We start from the raw sequence: 15,683 nt of genomic DNA, 5'->3' as shown, positions 1-15,683 counted from the left end.
GGGCTGAGCTAGTAGCAGTAGTATGAGGGAAAAGAATGGTGACAAAAGACAAATGAAGAGGCAGAATCTTAATAGACTTGAAAACTGATGGAAATAAGACAGGAGAGAAATCAAATCTGGAAACTGTAATGCTAGTATATTGAAAGAACACTGTTAAGTAGAAAAGAAATGAGAGTAAGTTTAAATGTAGGCATGGTTAGCTAGAAATGCTGGACTCTTGAGGAACAAGATGAATTCCAGCCTATACTCTATGAATAATGGAACTAGGAAAGATGGGCAGTCCTGGTGCTGATGCATGCCATTTGGGTTTACTTAGATAAGAAGTGAATTTGCCCTCCCTGTAAGGATTCAAGAGTATATTTTTAAAAGACGCCACGAGAGCAAAGGAGGGGGAAGGGGGGGAGTGCGGGAGGGAGGGAGGGAGGGAGGGAGAGAGGGAGAGAGAGAGAGAGAGAGAATGTGTGTGTGTCGTGTGTGTGTAGGTGGTGATGGTTGTGGTAGTGGCAGTAAAGATCCACATGCAAAATCCTTTGGATATGTTCAGTCCTTCATAATCTAAGCTTGAATTATACTGACCTTTGAAAGGAACCCAAGGCCTTTGAATGGGGACCTGCAGATTAATTTAAAAATCAAGGTAACTGAAAAGTACTAGTGTTTTCCTAATGAGGAAAAAAAACCAAACAAAAAACAAACAAAAAAACAAACCATTAAAAAAACCTAAATTTTAAACTCTCTAAAAATAAGTCATATTTTGTATAATTTATAAATTCGAAAGCATTTTTCTAGAATTTATATGGAAAATAGGACTATTTGTATAAACACATCACTGGCTCTCAGTGTATCACTAAAATGTGATGCTTTGCAATAGTCCCTGATTTCTAAAAGAGAAAAATCTGCATTTTAGTTTCCCAATGGAACATCAATAATTCATTAACCACATTAGGAATGATTTCAAAATGTTTGTGTGCTTTAAAAAAGAACATTTGGTTCGAAACATACATTTAAACTATATTAAGACTATCTGATTTAGAATAATGCATTAACATCATTACCAAATCAGAACAAGACTTCCTAATATCCATCCATTTATAGTCTAGCCCCAGGGAAGCACTGAGCAGTCAATATAAACCTCAACTCTGCACATTAGAACTCATATATTAAACTCATTGACAACCCACTTAGGTCCTTGCTCACAGCGTATTTACTCCTCCTTTATACAGAATTCTAAAAAGTATGCATTTGTTTTCCAAATTAACAGTAAAAACACAACATGAAATTTAAAAACAGGAGTCAGGTCCTGCTGACAGCGTGAAACAAGACAGAATGTGAGAATTCAAGAATATGAAAAGCGCTCCAAAGGACTAATGAGCGTGGACTCTGAAGCCAGTCTACTAAAGTTCAGCCCAAGCTCTGCCATTTACTAACCAAATAATGTTGGGAAAGTTACTTAGTAACTCTGTGCCTCAGTTTCCTAGTAAAATAGAAATTGTCTAACAGTTAACTTCACAGGGTTGTTGTGAGGAATAAAGGAGTTAAAAGCACATAAAATAGGAAGAACAGTGTCCTGGCACACAGCATTCTCTCAATGGAGGTTAGCTATTATTATAATAAATGAGATGAAAAAGAAAACCTCAAAAATTATACAAAAAGTAAATTTGAGGTTGTATAATATAGAAGCGAACAAACGTATGCACTTAAATTGGAGAGCAACAAAGAACAGCAGAACATAAGAAATTTTCTTTGTGGTAACTTTCCATCATGAAGAAAAGTTCAATTATGATCAGTATACACTGCTTAAGAAGGCACAAATTTGGAAAGACTTTTTTGTTTTTGTAATTCAAGAGGTACTTTTCCAAAAATCTTAGAACACATGATTTTTTAAATAATTATGATCAGTATACACTGTTTAACAAGACACAAATGTAGAGACTTTAATTTTTTAATTCAAGAGGTACTTTCCAAAAATCTCGGAACACTTGATTATTTTTAACAATTCATTCCTAAGAATTAGAGGTCTTACTGTCTATTTTTGTTAATATGTGGGCATCCACAACGTAATACTTTATAATCTAACTACATGGTCTCGAATTATTGAGAACATCCAAAGAAGTCAAATAAGCAGTTGTTCGTCTTAAAATTCTGGTGAACTTTTTTTATTGGGCCTTAGACTTAAACTGGCACCTCAACTTTAATGATTGTCTAAAGTCCTATTACCTGTCATTTGTATTATAATTTCTCCTTGCCTTAATGGTGTATTTTAATTTTTAACTCCACCAGGTGTGGTGGCTCATGCCTATAATCCTAGCACTTTGGGAGGCTGAGCCAGGAGGATCACTTGAGTCCAGGAGTTTAAGACCAGCCTGGGCAATACAGCAAGAACCCCCATCTCAATTTAAAAAGAAAAGGAAAAAAAAGGTAGCCTGGGCGTGGTGGCTCATGCCTGTAATCCCAACACTTTGGGAGGCCGAGGTGAGAGGATGGCTTAAGCCCAGTAGTTCAAGACCAGCCTGAGCCAGCACAGTGAGACTTTGTCTCTACAAATAATTTTTTAAAAATTAGCTGGGCATGGTAGCACACGTCTGTGGTCCCAGCTAACTTGGGAGACTGAGGTGTGAGGATCGCTTGAGTCCCAGCGGTCAAGGCTGCAGTGAGCTGATTGTGCCACTGCACTCCAGCATGGGCAACAGAGCGAGGCACCATCTTAAAAAAAAAAAAAAAAAAAAAAAAAAAAGGTTATTTATAACTCTCTTGGTCATGATTTTAATTTACTTTTCCATTTTATTTCTCACACACGCACAGTTATTTATGCAATTAGGTGGGCTTTCAAAATGAAATTCCTAAAAACTAAAATAATAGTTTTAACGAAGAATAGACTTAACATTTTATTAAACATGAAATAACATTTTGCCTTGGGTAAGTACAATAGCAAAGTTTAATAATTAGCAATACTATCTGATTATGTAAAACCACCTGTGACATTAAATCAAACAACAGACTTTTCTTACCATTTCTGTGTGTAAGCATTTCTCTCATTTCCTCATGGTCACATGGATGAGTAAAATCAAACACACTGTGTCCAGTTAGTTCAAACTGTAAACACATTTTTAAAAATTAGGGCTATATCATAAAATCATAAAAACATATAGAAGGGCTCTTAATATGTGTGTATTTTACCTGAGTTAATCCCATGTATTTGTTCACATTATCAGAAATGTAAATCATGTCACCATCATCTGTGAGAACCATAACAAAACCATCCAAGGCTTTCAAATAAAAGCAATTCATCTGTGCTTTCATTTCATCTTCAATATCCAAATCACCTAAAAAGGGCACAAGAAGAGGAAAATAATTAGTTAAAAAGTTGTACTTAAATGATATAATATTTAGATGTTTTTATAAAGTTTTCTCACAGATACTTTAATATATACAGCCATTTCAACATAGAAAAGTGAAGGCCAGAAGCTAGAAAGACTATAATTAGATGTGCCAGCTGCTTTTCATGATTAAAGTAATGCAGCAAAGCAAACCATAGAAGAAGAAAGAAGAGTAATGTTTTTTATTTATTTATTTATTATTTTTGAGACAGAGTCTCACTCTGTCGCCCAGGCTGGAGTGCAGTGGCTCAATCTCGGCTTACTGCAAGCTCCGCCCTCTGAGTTTAAGCAATTCTCCTGCCTCAGCCTCCCTAGTAGCTGAGATTACAGGCACCTACCAGCGTGCCCATCTAATTTTTTATATTTTTGGTATATACGGGGTTTCACCATCTTGGCCAGGCTGGTCTTGAACTCCTGACCTCATGATCCACCCGCCTCGGCCTCCCAAAGTTCTGGGATTACAGGCGTGAGCCACGGCGCCCGGCCTGAGTCATGTTTTAAAGGAAGAAAGAAAGGTAAATGGAACAGGAGAAAAAGGGGAGGGAAAAATAGCCAGTATCTTATTCCTGACTAAAGCTTTAAAAGCAGGTAATAAAAAGGATGTTATATTAGAAAAGAATTGAGAGTATGTTTAAGAGAATAAAGCAAAACAAATTACAATGCATAAAGAATGATTATTTCAAAGAATAACTGATGAGAAAAAAATGAAGCTTGATAAAAATAGTGAGAATTACAGAAAAATTTTTAAACGTGTACATATCACAATATAAAGAGGTATACAAAATCAAAACATTGCGACCACCTTCTAAAAATAATTTCTAGTTACTTCTAACTTCTAATTTTCAGGCCTATTTATACCCTTGTAAAATAACTCACCAGCATCCAGAAGTTTCCTCACACGCAAATAGCTGATGGTAAGCCTCATCACAGAGGCCTTATCAAGATGCGAACTCACATTATGTGGAAGTGGCAACTGATGAGCAAGCTCATAAAAAACTTCAGATTCTTTACTTCGCCGAGATCTGGCTGCATCTCGAGACTTTTCTTTTCGACGTTCAGAACTTATCCTACTTAACAACAACAACAAAAACATGAGATGGAAAGTGTATACAAGTTAGTTTGCCTTAACTTGAATAAAACTTTACATTTCTGCTTATCACAGAAGGATTAGAAGATGCCATGTAATTAAGTTACATGGAGATTTGTCTACTAGATTAATGTACTTTTATAAAGGACAACTATACAAATTTTGGATTACTGCACACATAAGGAACTCTCACAAAAAGTCCAAAACCAAGCTTTAAACCTGTCAGAAGCAGGTGTTTCCTCCCCAGCATGTGTAATTGGAGAGAATGTTTTTATTTTAGGCAAAAACTTAAAGTAGCCTGTACATCTAAGGCTGTACTTCATAGAATTCAAAAGTAGTCTCAATACAGAGAAACCACGATTAAGGCTAGAGAAACTACCTAAAGTTGTACATAACTTGAAAACAGGAGTTGTTAGCAGGTAGAACGGTAATAGCTACAAACTGATTTCTACTTAAGTTTTTTTAGACTCCAATACTTTCTCACCCTTTTACCACATGAACAACACTGACGATAAGCTATAGGAACTGACATTAGCAGCTATAAGCCAGTGCAGGTTGCCTCCTCCCTTAGCAGCCCCTTATCTATTACTGGAACAACAGGTGCCAAATAAATGCAGGAATATGGAAGAAAAAAAGCTGTGGCACACACAATATCCAGAATTTAAAGGGATAGGTTAGCAAAGATAAAGGTGTCAATACAATGACATAGCTTCAGGGAACTCTTCCAAGAAGGAAGTCAGAAAGATTTTCATTGTCACACCAAGCAAAGCTGTCTTCCTTTGCTTAACTGCCTAGTGACATCTAATAGCTTGTTGAATAGCAACAGTTTATTAAAGGTTACCATGTGCCAACATTACCCTGTACTAGGTGCCTAGTTCTCTCACAACCTGTAAATAGGTTAAATATTGTCCCTATTTTACAAATGAGGGAACTGGCGTTCAATAGGTTAAAAGTAGCCATTATGTAGCAAATAGGATTTGAACCCAGGTGTTTTAAAGTCTTTGCTCTTCCACAGTATTTCTCTTCTTAATGGGGAATGCTGCTTCTACTTTAAACACTCACATGATCTCCTATGCCCCTCAACTCACTCCTGTTAAATAGGTTCTTCACCAAATGTTAAAAACAGCTATTATGATTTAGTGAGCATTGGGCAGTATGCTAAATAAGGACTTTTAGCCAGCATTATTTTACTTAATCCTGCTTACATCCTGTGAATGAAGTACCGAATTGTCTCCACCTCAAATCTCTCCTCCTTCCAAATGATCTGCAAAGTTGAAAGGTACAACCATAGAAGCAACATTTCTGGAGTAACAAGCACAGTTCTCAGCAAATGCTCTTGTTACAATATAAAATGTTGTATTGTGACAATAGTGATACTAGTTTTAGCACTTACTCAAGTTTGTGTGCTTATAGGACTTTTATACTTTAATAAGGAATGTAAGCATGTTATTGAACTTTGATAGAAAAATTTCAACTCAAGCATCTAGATCAATTTAACTTGAGTACCTTGAAATTCAAGGTGAGCTATTAAAAACTATTATCTTCATCTGGTTAGATAGATGGTGGAGAAAAAAAGGAAGAAACTATTATCACTTAAAACTAGTTATATGAATCTATATGAACTATAACTAGTTACATGAACTAGGATTTTCTCAGTGCTGTACAATAAAAAAAATTAGTCACTGAGGCTACATGAAAATGCAAATGCCAGCAGTCTGTAATTTTATTTTTCATTTCACTGCATTGTTCTCTGTAAATGTTTTCAATTTAAACTTAAAAATAAAATGTATGACTTGATCTGTGTAAGCAGAAGAGTAAAATAAAAAAACAAGTATGATGATAATAACTCCAGCATACACTGGAGTTCCATACACCATATCTAGCAGGTCCCTACTGGCCCTAACAGAAAATCCCTCACTTCCTCCCCAACCCCCTTAAGTTGTAGGTGACAGGCAGTGATAGCTGTGGGAAATAGATTTCTATTTGGTTCAAATAAATCCTCCAAAATAGAGTGATGGTCAATTATCTCTTGTTAAACCTGAATATTAGTTCAAATGCCACAATCAGTCCAGGCGTTCTTTGTTACCTAGGCTGGTCTTGAACTCCTAAGCTCAAGCAATTCTCCTGCCTCAGCCTCACAAAAGGCTCAAATTACAGGCTTGAGCCATTGTGCCTGGCCAAAGTGTTCAGAATTTTATAAGCAACTTACTATATTTTTTCTGAACCACTCAACTGATGTAAACTACCAATAAATGACTACCCAAATGAAACACTTGGTGAAAAAATTGAAAACCTTATAATATGTGCTATATATGCTTTTTTTTTTTTTTTTTTTTAAATGGAGTTCTGCTCTTGTCACCCAGGCTGGAGTGCAATGGCAAGATCTTGGTTCACTGCAACCTCCACTTCCCAGGTTCAAGCAATTCTCCTGCCTCAGCCTCCTGAGTAGCTGGGATTACAGGCATGTGGTACCATGCCAGGCTAATTTTTGTATTTTTAGTACAGACAGGTTTCACCATGTTGGCCAGGCTTGTCTCGAACTCCAGACCTCAAGTGATCCACCCGCCTCGGCCTCCCAAAGTGCTGGGACTACAGGCGCGAGTATATGCTTTTAAAGGGTATTCAATCAAGCTAACTATGGTGATGGAATGTCTCCAGTTCCTCTGTAATACATGTATTGTCCAGAACTTCAAAGATAGCAATGACTATCTAAGGAGTGGCAATAAGTATCTAAGACAAATCCATTAGAAATGTGAGGTTAGATAAAGCATCTATAGGACAGTATATTTAAAAGCTAGTGTAGACTGAAAATAAGACTGAATTTTGGAAGAAAACCAGCCTTCAAGAAAACAACTAATATAGAGTTGACAAACCTATATTAGATGAAGAAGGTGATAAAAATTATTATGTCCTTTATCACACAATGAGTCTAGACATAAACCCATCAAGGGATCTATAATAAAGATTTAATGGAGAAATTTTTATGATATTCTTCATATGTGACTATTGGAGGTCTTATAACATTTCTAAGTAAGCTTAAAGCTTAAAGCTAAAGCTTCTGAAGTTCTTATGAGTTTCAGCATCTAAACTACCCGGCTTCTTGTCTAGTCACAGGAAGGCTAATTTTATCAGTTTTATACCACAGAATTACAGTACTGACCAAGAATTATTTATGTTAGACCAGGGGGTCTAGGTCCCACAGAGATGAATCCTGTACTATTTGTTTTACTGCTTACATTGCACAACAGAAGATGTGTAGATCAGAAAGAAGTAAGTACATTTTCCGCATGCAAATAAGGTCACTATATTTCTCTAAATTTTATAAATTGCATCTGTTTTGTTTTTAAGTACAGGTTAAGTGAAGTTCTTCTGCTGATATGTTCTGCTACTGCATAAGGTACTATATTTCAGTTAAGAGTACAGTTAAAATAGTTTACCCATTTCTATGACTGTTCTAGAACTAAAGTTGGAGTATACTACTGGCAAAATAGCTCAGCTCAATCTTTGTGGTACTGTAGTTTTTACATGCTTACTATTTTATTATTTAACATACAGTATGAGACACAAAAGTAACAATTATATCTTGAAATTATTTTGTATCTTGAAATATATTTAGAAAAATAATTTTGAGCCCCTGTCTTATTAAGCTTCTTGTGTACAAAGTTCATGAATAAGCAAGAGTTGTTTTATAGAGAATGTCTATTGTTCTTCAGATTAAGAACATAAAATATTTGGTGCTTTGTAGTAGGTCAGTAAAAATTAAAAAAATAAAAGGACACAAAATAATTGTAGGCATTTAAAGTCATCTTTTCGTATTGCACAAAAAGCCTGTTAGCATTCCTAATTGTAAAAATATGTGACTTCAAGAACTGAAGTTAAACCGTAACTATTTAAAATGTGAGCAGATTATCAGATTTATTTCTAATAAAGTTAATGTACCTCAATTATATTATTTGGTGAAATAACTCTCTCTGGCCTTGCAGGTACAAGTTGGTTTTTGCTGTTTTTTGCACTTGTGTCAGTATTTCTACAGGACTGACATTCTGAAGTGAAATTTCATGATATAAAAAATGTGTTACTGAAATTTTTAAAAATACATAATAGCTTTCCAAATGGTTCTGTGCCCATTTTTGTCTCTGCCAGTTCATGAATGTGTATATCAATTCCCCCATGCACTCTGCAATATTATATATTATGCATCTTTTTAATCTTATTAATTTCTGCGGAGCTGATAGGTGAGAATTATATCTCATCGTTTTAACTGCCCTGCACTTCTTAAAGTCTCAGGCCCAAGAAAAATGCAAAGAAAAGTTCATGTTCACTCTTCAGTTGGCATTTTTGTCTGCAGTTTTATTTTCATTTTATTTTAGAGACAGAGTCTTGCTCTGTCACCCAGGCTGGAGTACAGTGGCATGATCATAAGCTCACTGCAGCCTCGAAATCGTGGGCTCAAGCGATCCTCCCCCTCTCTACCTCAGCCTCCCAAGTAGCTACAGGCACACGCTACCATGCCCAACTAATTCTGTTAAATTTTTTGCAGAGACAGAATCTATGTTGCCTGGACTGGTCCTGAACTCCTGGGCTAAAGCGATCCTTCTGCCTTGGCCTCCCAAGTGCAAGGATTATAGGTGTGAGCCACCCAACCTGGCCTTTGCCAGTATTTTAAAATCCAAACACCTATGCATGGTGCTTACTAATAACACAGTGGTATTCTAAACATTTTTCACCTATTATTTAATCTTTATTATTATCACCATGTTACAGATAAGGACCCTGGCTAAATAGCTTACCCAACATTACTCCATTAATAAATGGTAGAACCTGTATTTCACTCAAGCAGTCTGGTCTCCATGCGATTAACACTAGACTATGCTGTCTCTCAAAAACTCATCCTGATTACCAAGTCAAGTATTTGTAAGTCTAGGCTATTATTATAAAGTTCGAAATTTGCCTACTTCACATGCCAAAGACATAAAGAAGGAATTATAAGGGTTGGCTTCAGAATTTAGGACTTGACCTAAGCTATTCAGAGAGACTCAGAACCAGGCTGTTTCTTGGAGTTTGCTTATAAATCCAAAATCCTAACTGAAAGGCACCTACAATGGTGATAGATGCTCTCTACTCTACTGTCCAGCAGTTCTTCAAAGCAAGGTAATCCCTTCCGGTAATGCCAATCATTATGGCAAAAGAGTCAAAAGATGGTAATTCAATCTATACTCCCAGTAGAATTTATTTGTACAGAGCAGCTATTTCAGTATCTAAGTTCAACACTGTTGGTGTTTTACTTGCTCAACATTTGTCTAGCAGTACAGAAACTTTGTTTTTTTTTTCCTGAGACGGCATTTCACCCTTGTTGCCCAGACTGGAGTGCAATGGCGCGATCTCGGCTCACTGCAACCTCTGCCTCCTGGGTTCAAGCAATTCTCTTGCCTCAGCTTCCTGAGTAGCTGGGATTACAGGCGTGTGCCACCACGCCCGGCTAATTTTTGTATTTTTAGTGGAGATGGGGTTTCTCCATGTTGGCCAGGCTGGTCTGGAACTCCTGACCTCAGGTGATCTGCCCACCTCGGCCTCCCAGAGTGCTGGGATTATAGGCGCGGAGCCACTGCGCCTGGCCCTTCCTTGTTGTTTGTACTCATTTTTAAAGTTCTTCTAACTTGTATTAGGCCAAATTAATGAAGAAAGGCTGAAGTTTTTTAAATATTAAAAACATTTTAGATCTATACCTAAAGCTAACACACATACTATAATGATGCAGTCTCCTAAAATGAGGTGATTTTCTGAAACTAACTGGTTTTTAAGTGGGAAGGGTTTTGTCCTCCAGAATTTTGTATGATGGTGGCATAAACACTGGAAGGTAACTCTCAAGGTCTAATCCTCAAGGTTTTTAATTCCATCATTTCCCACAAGAAAACAAATGGAAAATCCACCAAGTTCTTGGTTTGTATTTTGCAGCATATTTGAAGGAATTTTAGGAACTGAAATACCACCAAACGAATAAACAAAAAGTATAACACAATCAGTACTTAGTAAAACAACATCTCACATTTCCATAAGAGAATTCAGTTACTGTTCTTTTTCCTTAAATGGCTTTGAGCATTGTGTTGCTGTTTGCATAAGACTGTTTACTAACCTGAGTGTTTTCACAGACTTGGGAAGCTTAGATTTTTGAACGTTCCAGCAAACATTCAATTTGGTGTCAGCTTGACACTAAGATATACTCCTTACACACAGCTCTACTCTATATTTCACAATGTGCTCAGTTAATCTACTTTGATTCTATTTTTATAAATCTAAATAATCTCCCTATTGTTTTGGAAAAAACTCTCCAACAGCTTTTTTTCCCCCTCTGCTCCCACACCACAGCAATCAACAACACAGAAGACAACTTCTGCAACCCTATCAGGAGAGGAGGGGTTCTCTCCACCACCAGGTGAGCAATCAGTTCTGCAGGGGACACCAACTGGCTGTCCTTCAATTCAATTCTAACACTATCTACCTGGAGACAGTGTCAGGTTGAGGGCTCAACACCAGTTGCAAGTCTGGCCTCAGGAACTTCTGACTGACAGGCTTCAAAAGTTGGGATTCTCACAAACCCATCTTTGCTGGAGCAGCTCACAGAACTCAGGGAAACATTTTTACCAGTTTATTATAGAGGATATTACTAAGGATACACATGAAGAGATGTGTAGGGTGAGGTATGGGAGAAAGGATGCATCTATCAAGTACCATGCACTGTGCTAAGTACTAGAAATATAGTGAGAAGTAGAATAGTCTTTGAGCTTAAATGGCCTCCCACTCCTTAGTCTACTGAAATAGTCACCTAATGCTTTATTCCCAAATGCTTGTCTAGCTGCATCGTGAAGGACATTCAACGTTTCAAATTCCTAGGCCTCACTGGGAATTTGAATCTGTAAATTCTGATTCAGTAGATCTAAGTCAGGATCCCAAAATCTGAGTTTTTAAAAACTCCCAAGATGCATATGTTACGTAAGTTTGGGAACCACTAGCTGATCATTATTGCTAACCACTGTTACTCTGCTTTAATTTCTTTCTGAAACCATCACCATAAAGATCCCTCCGAAGTAAAGAAATTTGGCATTATGGCCTGATTAAAATCCCATTAAATGTACACAGGACAAGGTCTAATTATTTAAAAGGAAGCCCTCCCTTACCTAGTTCCCTGTCCACCTCTTTATCCTCATTATTTTCCACATTCTTCAGCCACACTGCAGTTACTCAAAAGCACCACAGTATTTCCTTTCTGGCTTGCTTACTCTGCTCCTTCTGCCTGGGATACCATTCCCAATATATGGCTTGGTAAATTTATAAGAGAACTTTTAAAGATTTAATTCAAACATCATTTTGTTTCTGTTTTGTTTTTTTTTTTTTTCCTCTGGCTTCCAAAACTGGTCCTCTCTGGTAGAACTGATCACTCTAGTTATTTGGCTATATTAATCTTCCTTTACAATGCTTAAAGATTCTTGGGGGCAGGAAACTGTCACACATTCATCTTTGTCTTCTCAGTAGTGATGTGCGTAAGTTTGACTTTGACATATTTGGCCCAAATCTGCTATGATTTCTGGCACAGGAAAAGTTGACTGCCCTTTCAACATTATTTTTGGGAATCCCTGATTTGTGCTTTATTAGTGCTCCTAATCATAATTCACCAGCATATCAATGTTAGTACTATTAAATAAACATAATATTTGAATTTACTACAATTATCTGGATATGCACTTTCAAGTATAAGCAAGCATACTAGATATAAGTTACACTGAAAGTCTTATATTCTTTTGTCTCCCTGTGTCTTTGCACCCCTGTAATCTTTTTCTGTAACAGCAACTAGAATAATCCTTTTAACAAGAAATCAAGTCATATCACTCCTCTCTGCTTAAAATGGTTTTTGCCTCATTTGGAGTAAAAGCCAAAGCCCTTCCAATAGTCCATATGGGCCTCCACAATGGCCTCATTACCTCTTGGATCTCATCTTCTACCACTTTGCCCCCTTTGCTCATTCCGTTCTAACCATACTAGCCTCCTTACTGTTCTTAAAACACTTCAAACACATTGCCTCCTAGGGCATTTACACTAGTTGTTCTCCTTGCCTGGACTACTGCTACCCTAAATACCCACAAGGCTTGCTTCTCCACCTTTTTCAAGTCTTTGTCGCAGTCTCACCCTCATTGAGATTCCTGATCTCTGCCTCCATCTTGGTCCTCTTGCCCTACCCTATTTTTATGAAAGCCTAAGTACATATCTTGCTTGATTATTTTATTTTCTATCCCACCAATCCACACCTTCACTGGAAAGTAAGTTCCATAGAGGCGGAGACTTTTGTCTATTTTGTTCAATGAACATCCCAAGCACCTAGAACAGTTTCTGACACATAAGAAGTATTCAATTATGTGCTGGCTGAATGTATGAATTAGTAAGTTGAGATTCGATCACTAGTTGAAGTATAAATATATATTTTTGCAAGAATAAATGCTACAGTAACTGATTATGACAGCTAATTCTGTGTACAAAAACAACCATTTATTTATCTAGCCAAGTTCCTGGCACAGAAAAGCAGCTTAGTAAATGTTAACAAATGAATCGTGGAATAAATGTGAACACAGACAAACATAAGCATTAGCCACAAGGTAAACATCAGAGCCAGCAGTGTCATCTTCCTGAAGTAGAAAAAAACAGCTATCAATTAAAACAATCACCCACCAGTATAACAATGAAGAGTATCACCATAAACCAAGGCAAATAAGTGATCTTGCCAGGAAAGAGATTTAGAGGTGTAAAGAGACAGCTGAGAAACTAGAAAGCCAATTTGCTGAAAAGAGGTTCAGTGTTTAAGATTAGTTCCCTTATCGCTTTCATCTACACTCATGTCTTTTACTGTTTTGTCCTAAGCTAATGTGGTCAGGAAAATGTGTGAGTTATAGTTAATGTTCTTAACCAATTAAATTATTAGCCAGGTGTAATGGTGCACTCCTGTAGTTCCAGCTACTCAGGAGGCTGAGGCAAGAGGATTATTTGAGGCAGGAGGATTATTTGAGCCCAGGAGTTCAAGGCTGCAGTGAGCTGTGATTGTGCCACTGCACTCCAGACAGAGCAAGACACTGTCTCAAAAAAAAAAAAACAGGAATACTTAAACATCTTTATCATCTTTATGTTTTCTGAACCCAGGCAGAAACAGGAATTTACTAACTTTGGTTTCCACAGTCTTTTTCAAGAAAGTGCTGGCATGAAGTTTTCCTTAAGTTGCTACCTAATCCTATTGCCTTTTTTTTTTTCTGAGACAGAGTCTCGCACTGTTGCCCAAGGCTGAAGTGCAGTGGCGCGATCTCCGCTCACAGCAACCTCCACCTACCAGGTTCAAGCGATTTTCCTGAGTAGCTGGGATTACAGGCGCCTGCCACCACACCCGGCTAATTTTCTGTATTTTTACTAGAGATGGGGTTTCACTATGTTGGCCAGGCTGGTCTTGAATTCCTGACCTCGTGATCCGCCTGCCTTGGCCTCCCAAAGTGCTGGGATTACAGGCGTGAGCCACCGCGCCTGGCCAGCTTTGTTTTTTTAAGGAGGGTTACTTTTAGACAAGTATTTTATATGTATTATTGGGAGTATTATTAATAGGATCTGTTGGTTACATTTTCTATCTAGTAATTGTTGCAAAACCAGAATACTTAAAACATCACATGTAATTTTTAAAAACCCTATCTCTACTTAATGGAAAAAATTGCAAAAACTTGACATTTCAAATTAAATATAAATTACATTTTCAAGACAGCTAGCAATCTATTATTTTATCTGGGAAAATATCTTCTGAATTCTAATCAATAAACTTTAAAAATAAACCTTTAGGATACCCACATGTTAGAGAATGTTATTGATGTATTCAACAAATATTTCTTGATCACCTTCTATGAGTCTAACACTGTTCCCAGAACAGGACATGGTGCAATAAACAAAACAGACCAAGTCCCTACCTTCACAGAGGTTATCTTATGGAACAAATGTATTTTTACATTGCTTGTTGTTATCCAGCAATATTTTACCAGGGTCAATCCCTAACTGACAAAACACGTCACAGAAATTGTCTTTCCATTAAACCAGCTACCACAAAATTTCAGGATAAAAGCAAAGTCTACAAAAAGTAATCTTTGCTTATACTAGATGCTACAATATAGTATTATATGAACAGAGCAGGCTATACAAAAAAAATTGAGTATGATTCCACTCCTGTGTGTAATGTATGTGTATAAATATAAACATATGTAGCTATACACACATATAACTCATAGATGCACAGATAAAACCAGAATACAGTGATATACAGTGTTAGCAAAGTTTACAAGTATTAACTAGTTTCAAGATATCAGGATCACAAATTTTTTGTAATTTATTTTAACAAAAGTTCACCATGAACTGACACTATCACTATACCTGCATTTGTCAAAAAACTCTGAAAGAAGTAGTAATCTAACTTGAACTATCATATTTCTTTCCTACTGTATATCCTAAAGAAAAGTATAGACTGAACAGGCAATATAATTCAGTATCTTCAGTTTCTCATGTTAACCTAATTTTCAAATTTTCAAAATTCTGTATAATTAATTTGAAATTCAAAAAAACAGATGAAATGGTTTGTTTCTAAAGAAAAATGTTCAGAATGCATATACTTATTTTATTTTTGAAAGCAACTAAATTTCTTGGTTTAGATCATTATTATCTGAATGGCACGACAACATCTCTCTTAAATATCCATAATTAAAGAAAAGATGGATTTATTCACCTTCCAAACCTCACCAAAATGCTTACTTTAAATGTGATTTTCTAATGCAGTAAAATAAACAGGGGGAAAAGAATCACTTTTAAATTGGAGGGTTCATTCTGAAAATGAAATCTATATCACATCTAAAATAGCCATAATGTGTAAATTTTTCATTTACATGTTAATTTATTAAGTAGCTAATACTTTTCCATGTGTTTACATTAATGTGTATTGAAATATTATTTGTAAGAAGAATGTGCTTTTTGTTTTTAGATTATTCCTGACTAGTGATATAAATAAAATCTTTCCTGGTCCAGAATTGGTGTTTAGCCTCTCAACAAATCTTTGAGCCCTGATTATATATAAGGTATTGTGCCGGGTGCAGTGGCTCACGCCTGTAATCCCAGCACTTTGGGAGGCTGAGGCAGGCAGATCACCTGAGGTCGGGAGT

The 15,683-nt window shown here is 36.5% G+C and overlaps 1 protein-coding gene across 2 annotated transcripts in view; it reads right to left on the bottom strand.

Annotated features, from left to right (window-relative positions):
- The window catches only part of HIF1A (hypoxia inducible factor 1 subunit alpha), a 51,737-nt gene that overhangs the window by 22,189 nt on the left and 13,865 nt on the right, over window positions 1-15,683 (bottom strand). The window contains exons 2-4 of one of the 2 annotated variants that reach the window (XM_054449896.2): window positions 4,251-4,441; window positions 3,175-3,320; window positions 3,006-3,090 (exon numbers count right to left, since the gene is read on the bottom strand). In XM_054449896.2, the coding sequence (XP_054305871.1) occupies window positions 3,006-3,090; window positions 3,175-3,320; window positions 4,251-4,441 (422 nt within the window). Of the gene's footprint in view, window positions 1-3,005; window positions 3,091-3,174; window positions 3,321-4,250; window positions 4,445-15,683 lie in introns of both variants that reach the window. The other variant, XM_054449895.2, reaches the window with a different exon arrangement.

Source organism: Pongo pygmaeus, chromosome 15, assembly GCF_028885625.2.
Source record: "Pongo pygmaeus isolate AG05252 chromosome 15, NHGRI_mPonPyg2-v2.0_pri, whole genome shotgun sequence".
In the NCBI taxonomy this organism is placed as follows: Eukaryota; Metazoa; Chordata; class Mammalia; order Primates; family Hominidae; genus Pongo; species Pongo pygmaeus.
This window is presented reverse-complemented; position numbering and strand designations above follow the sequence as displayed.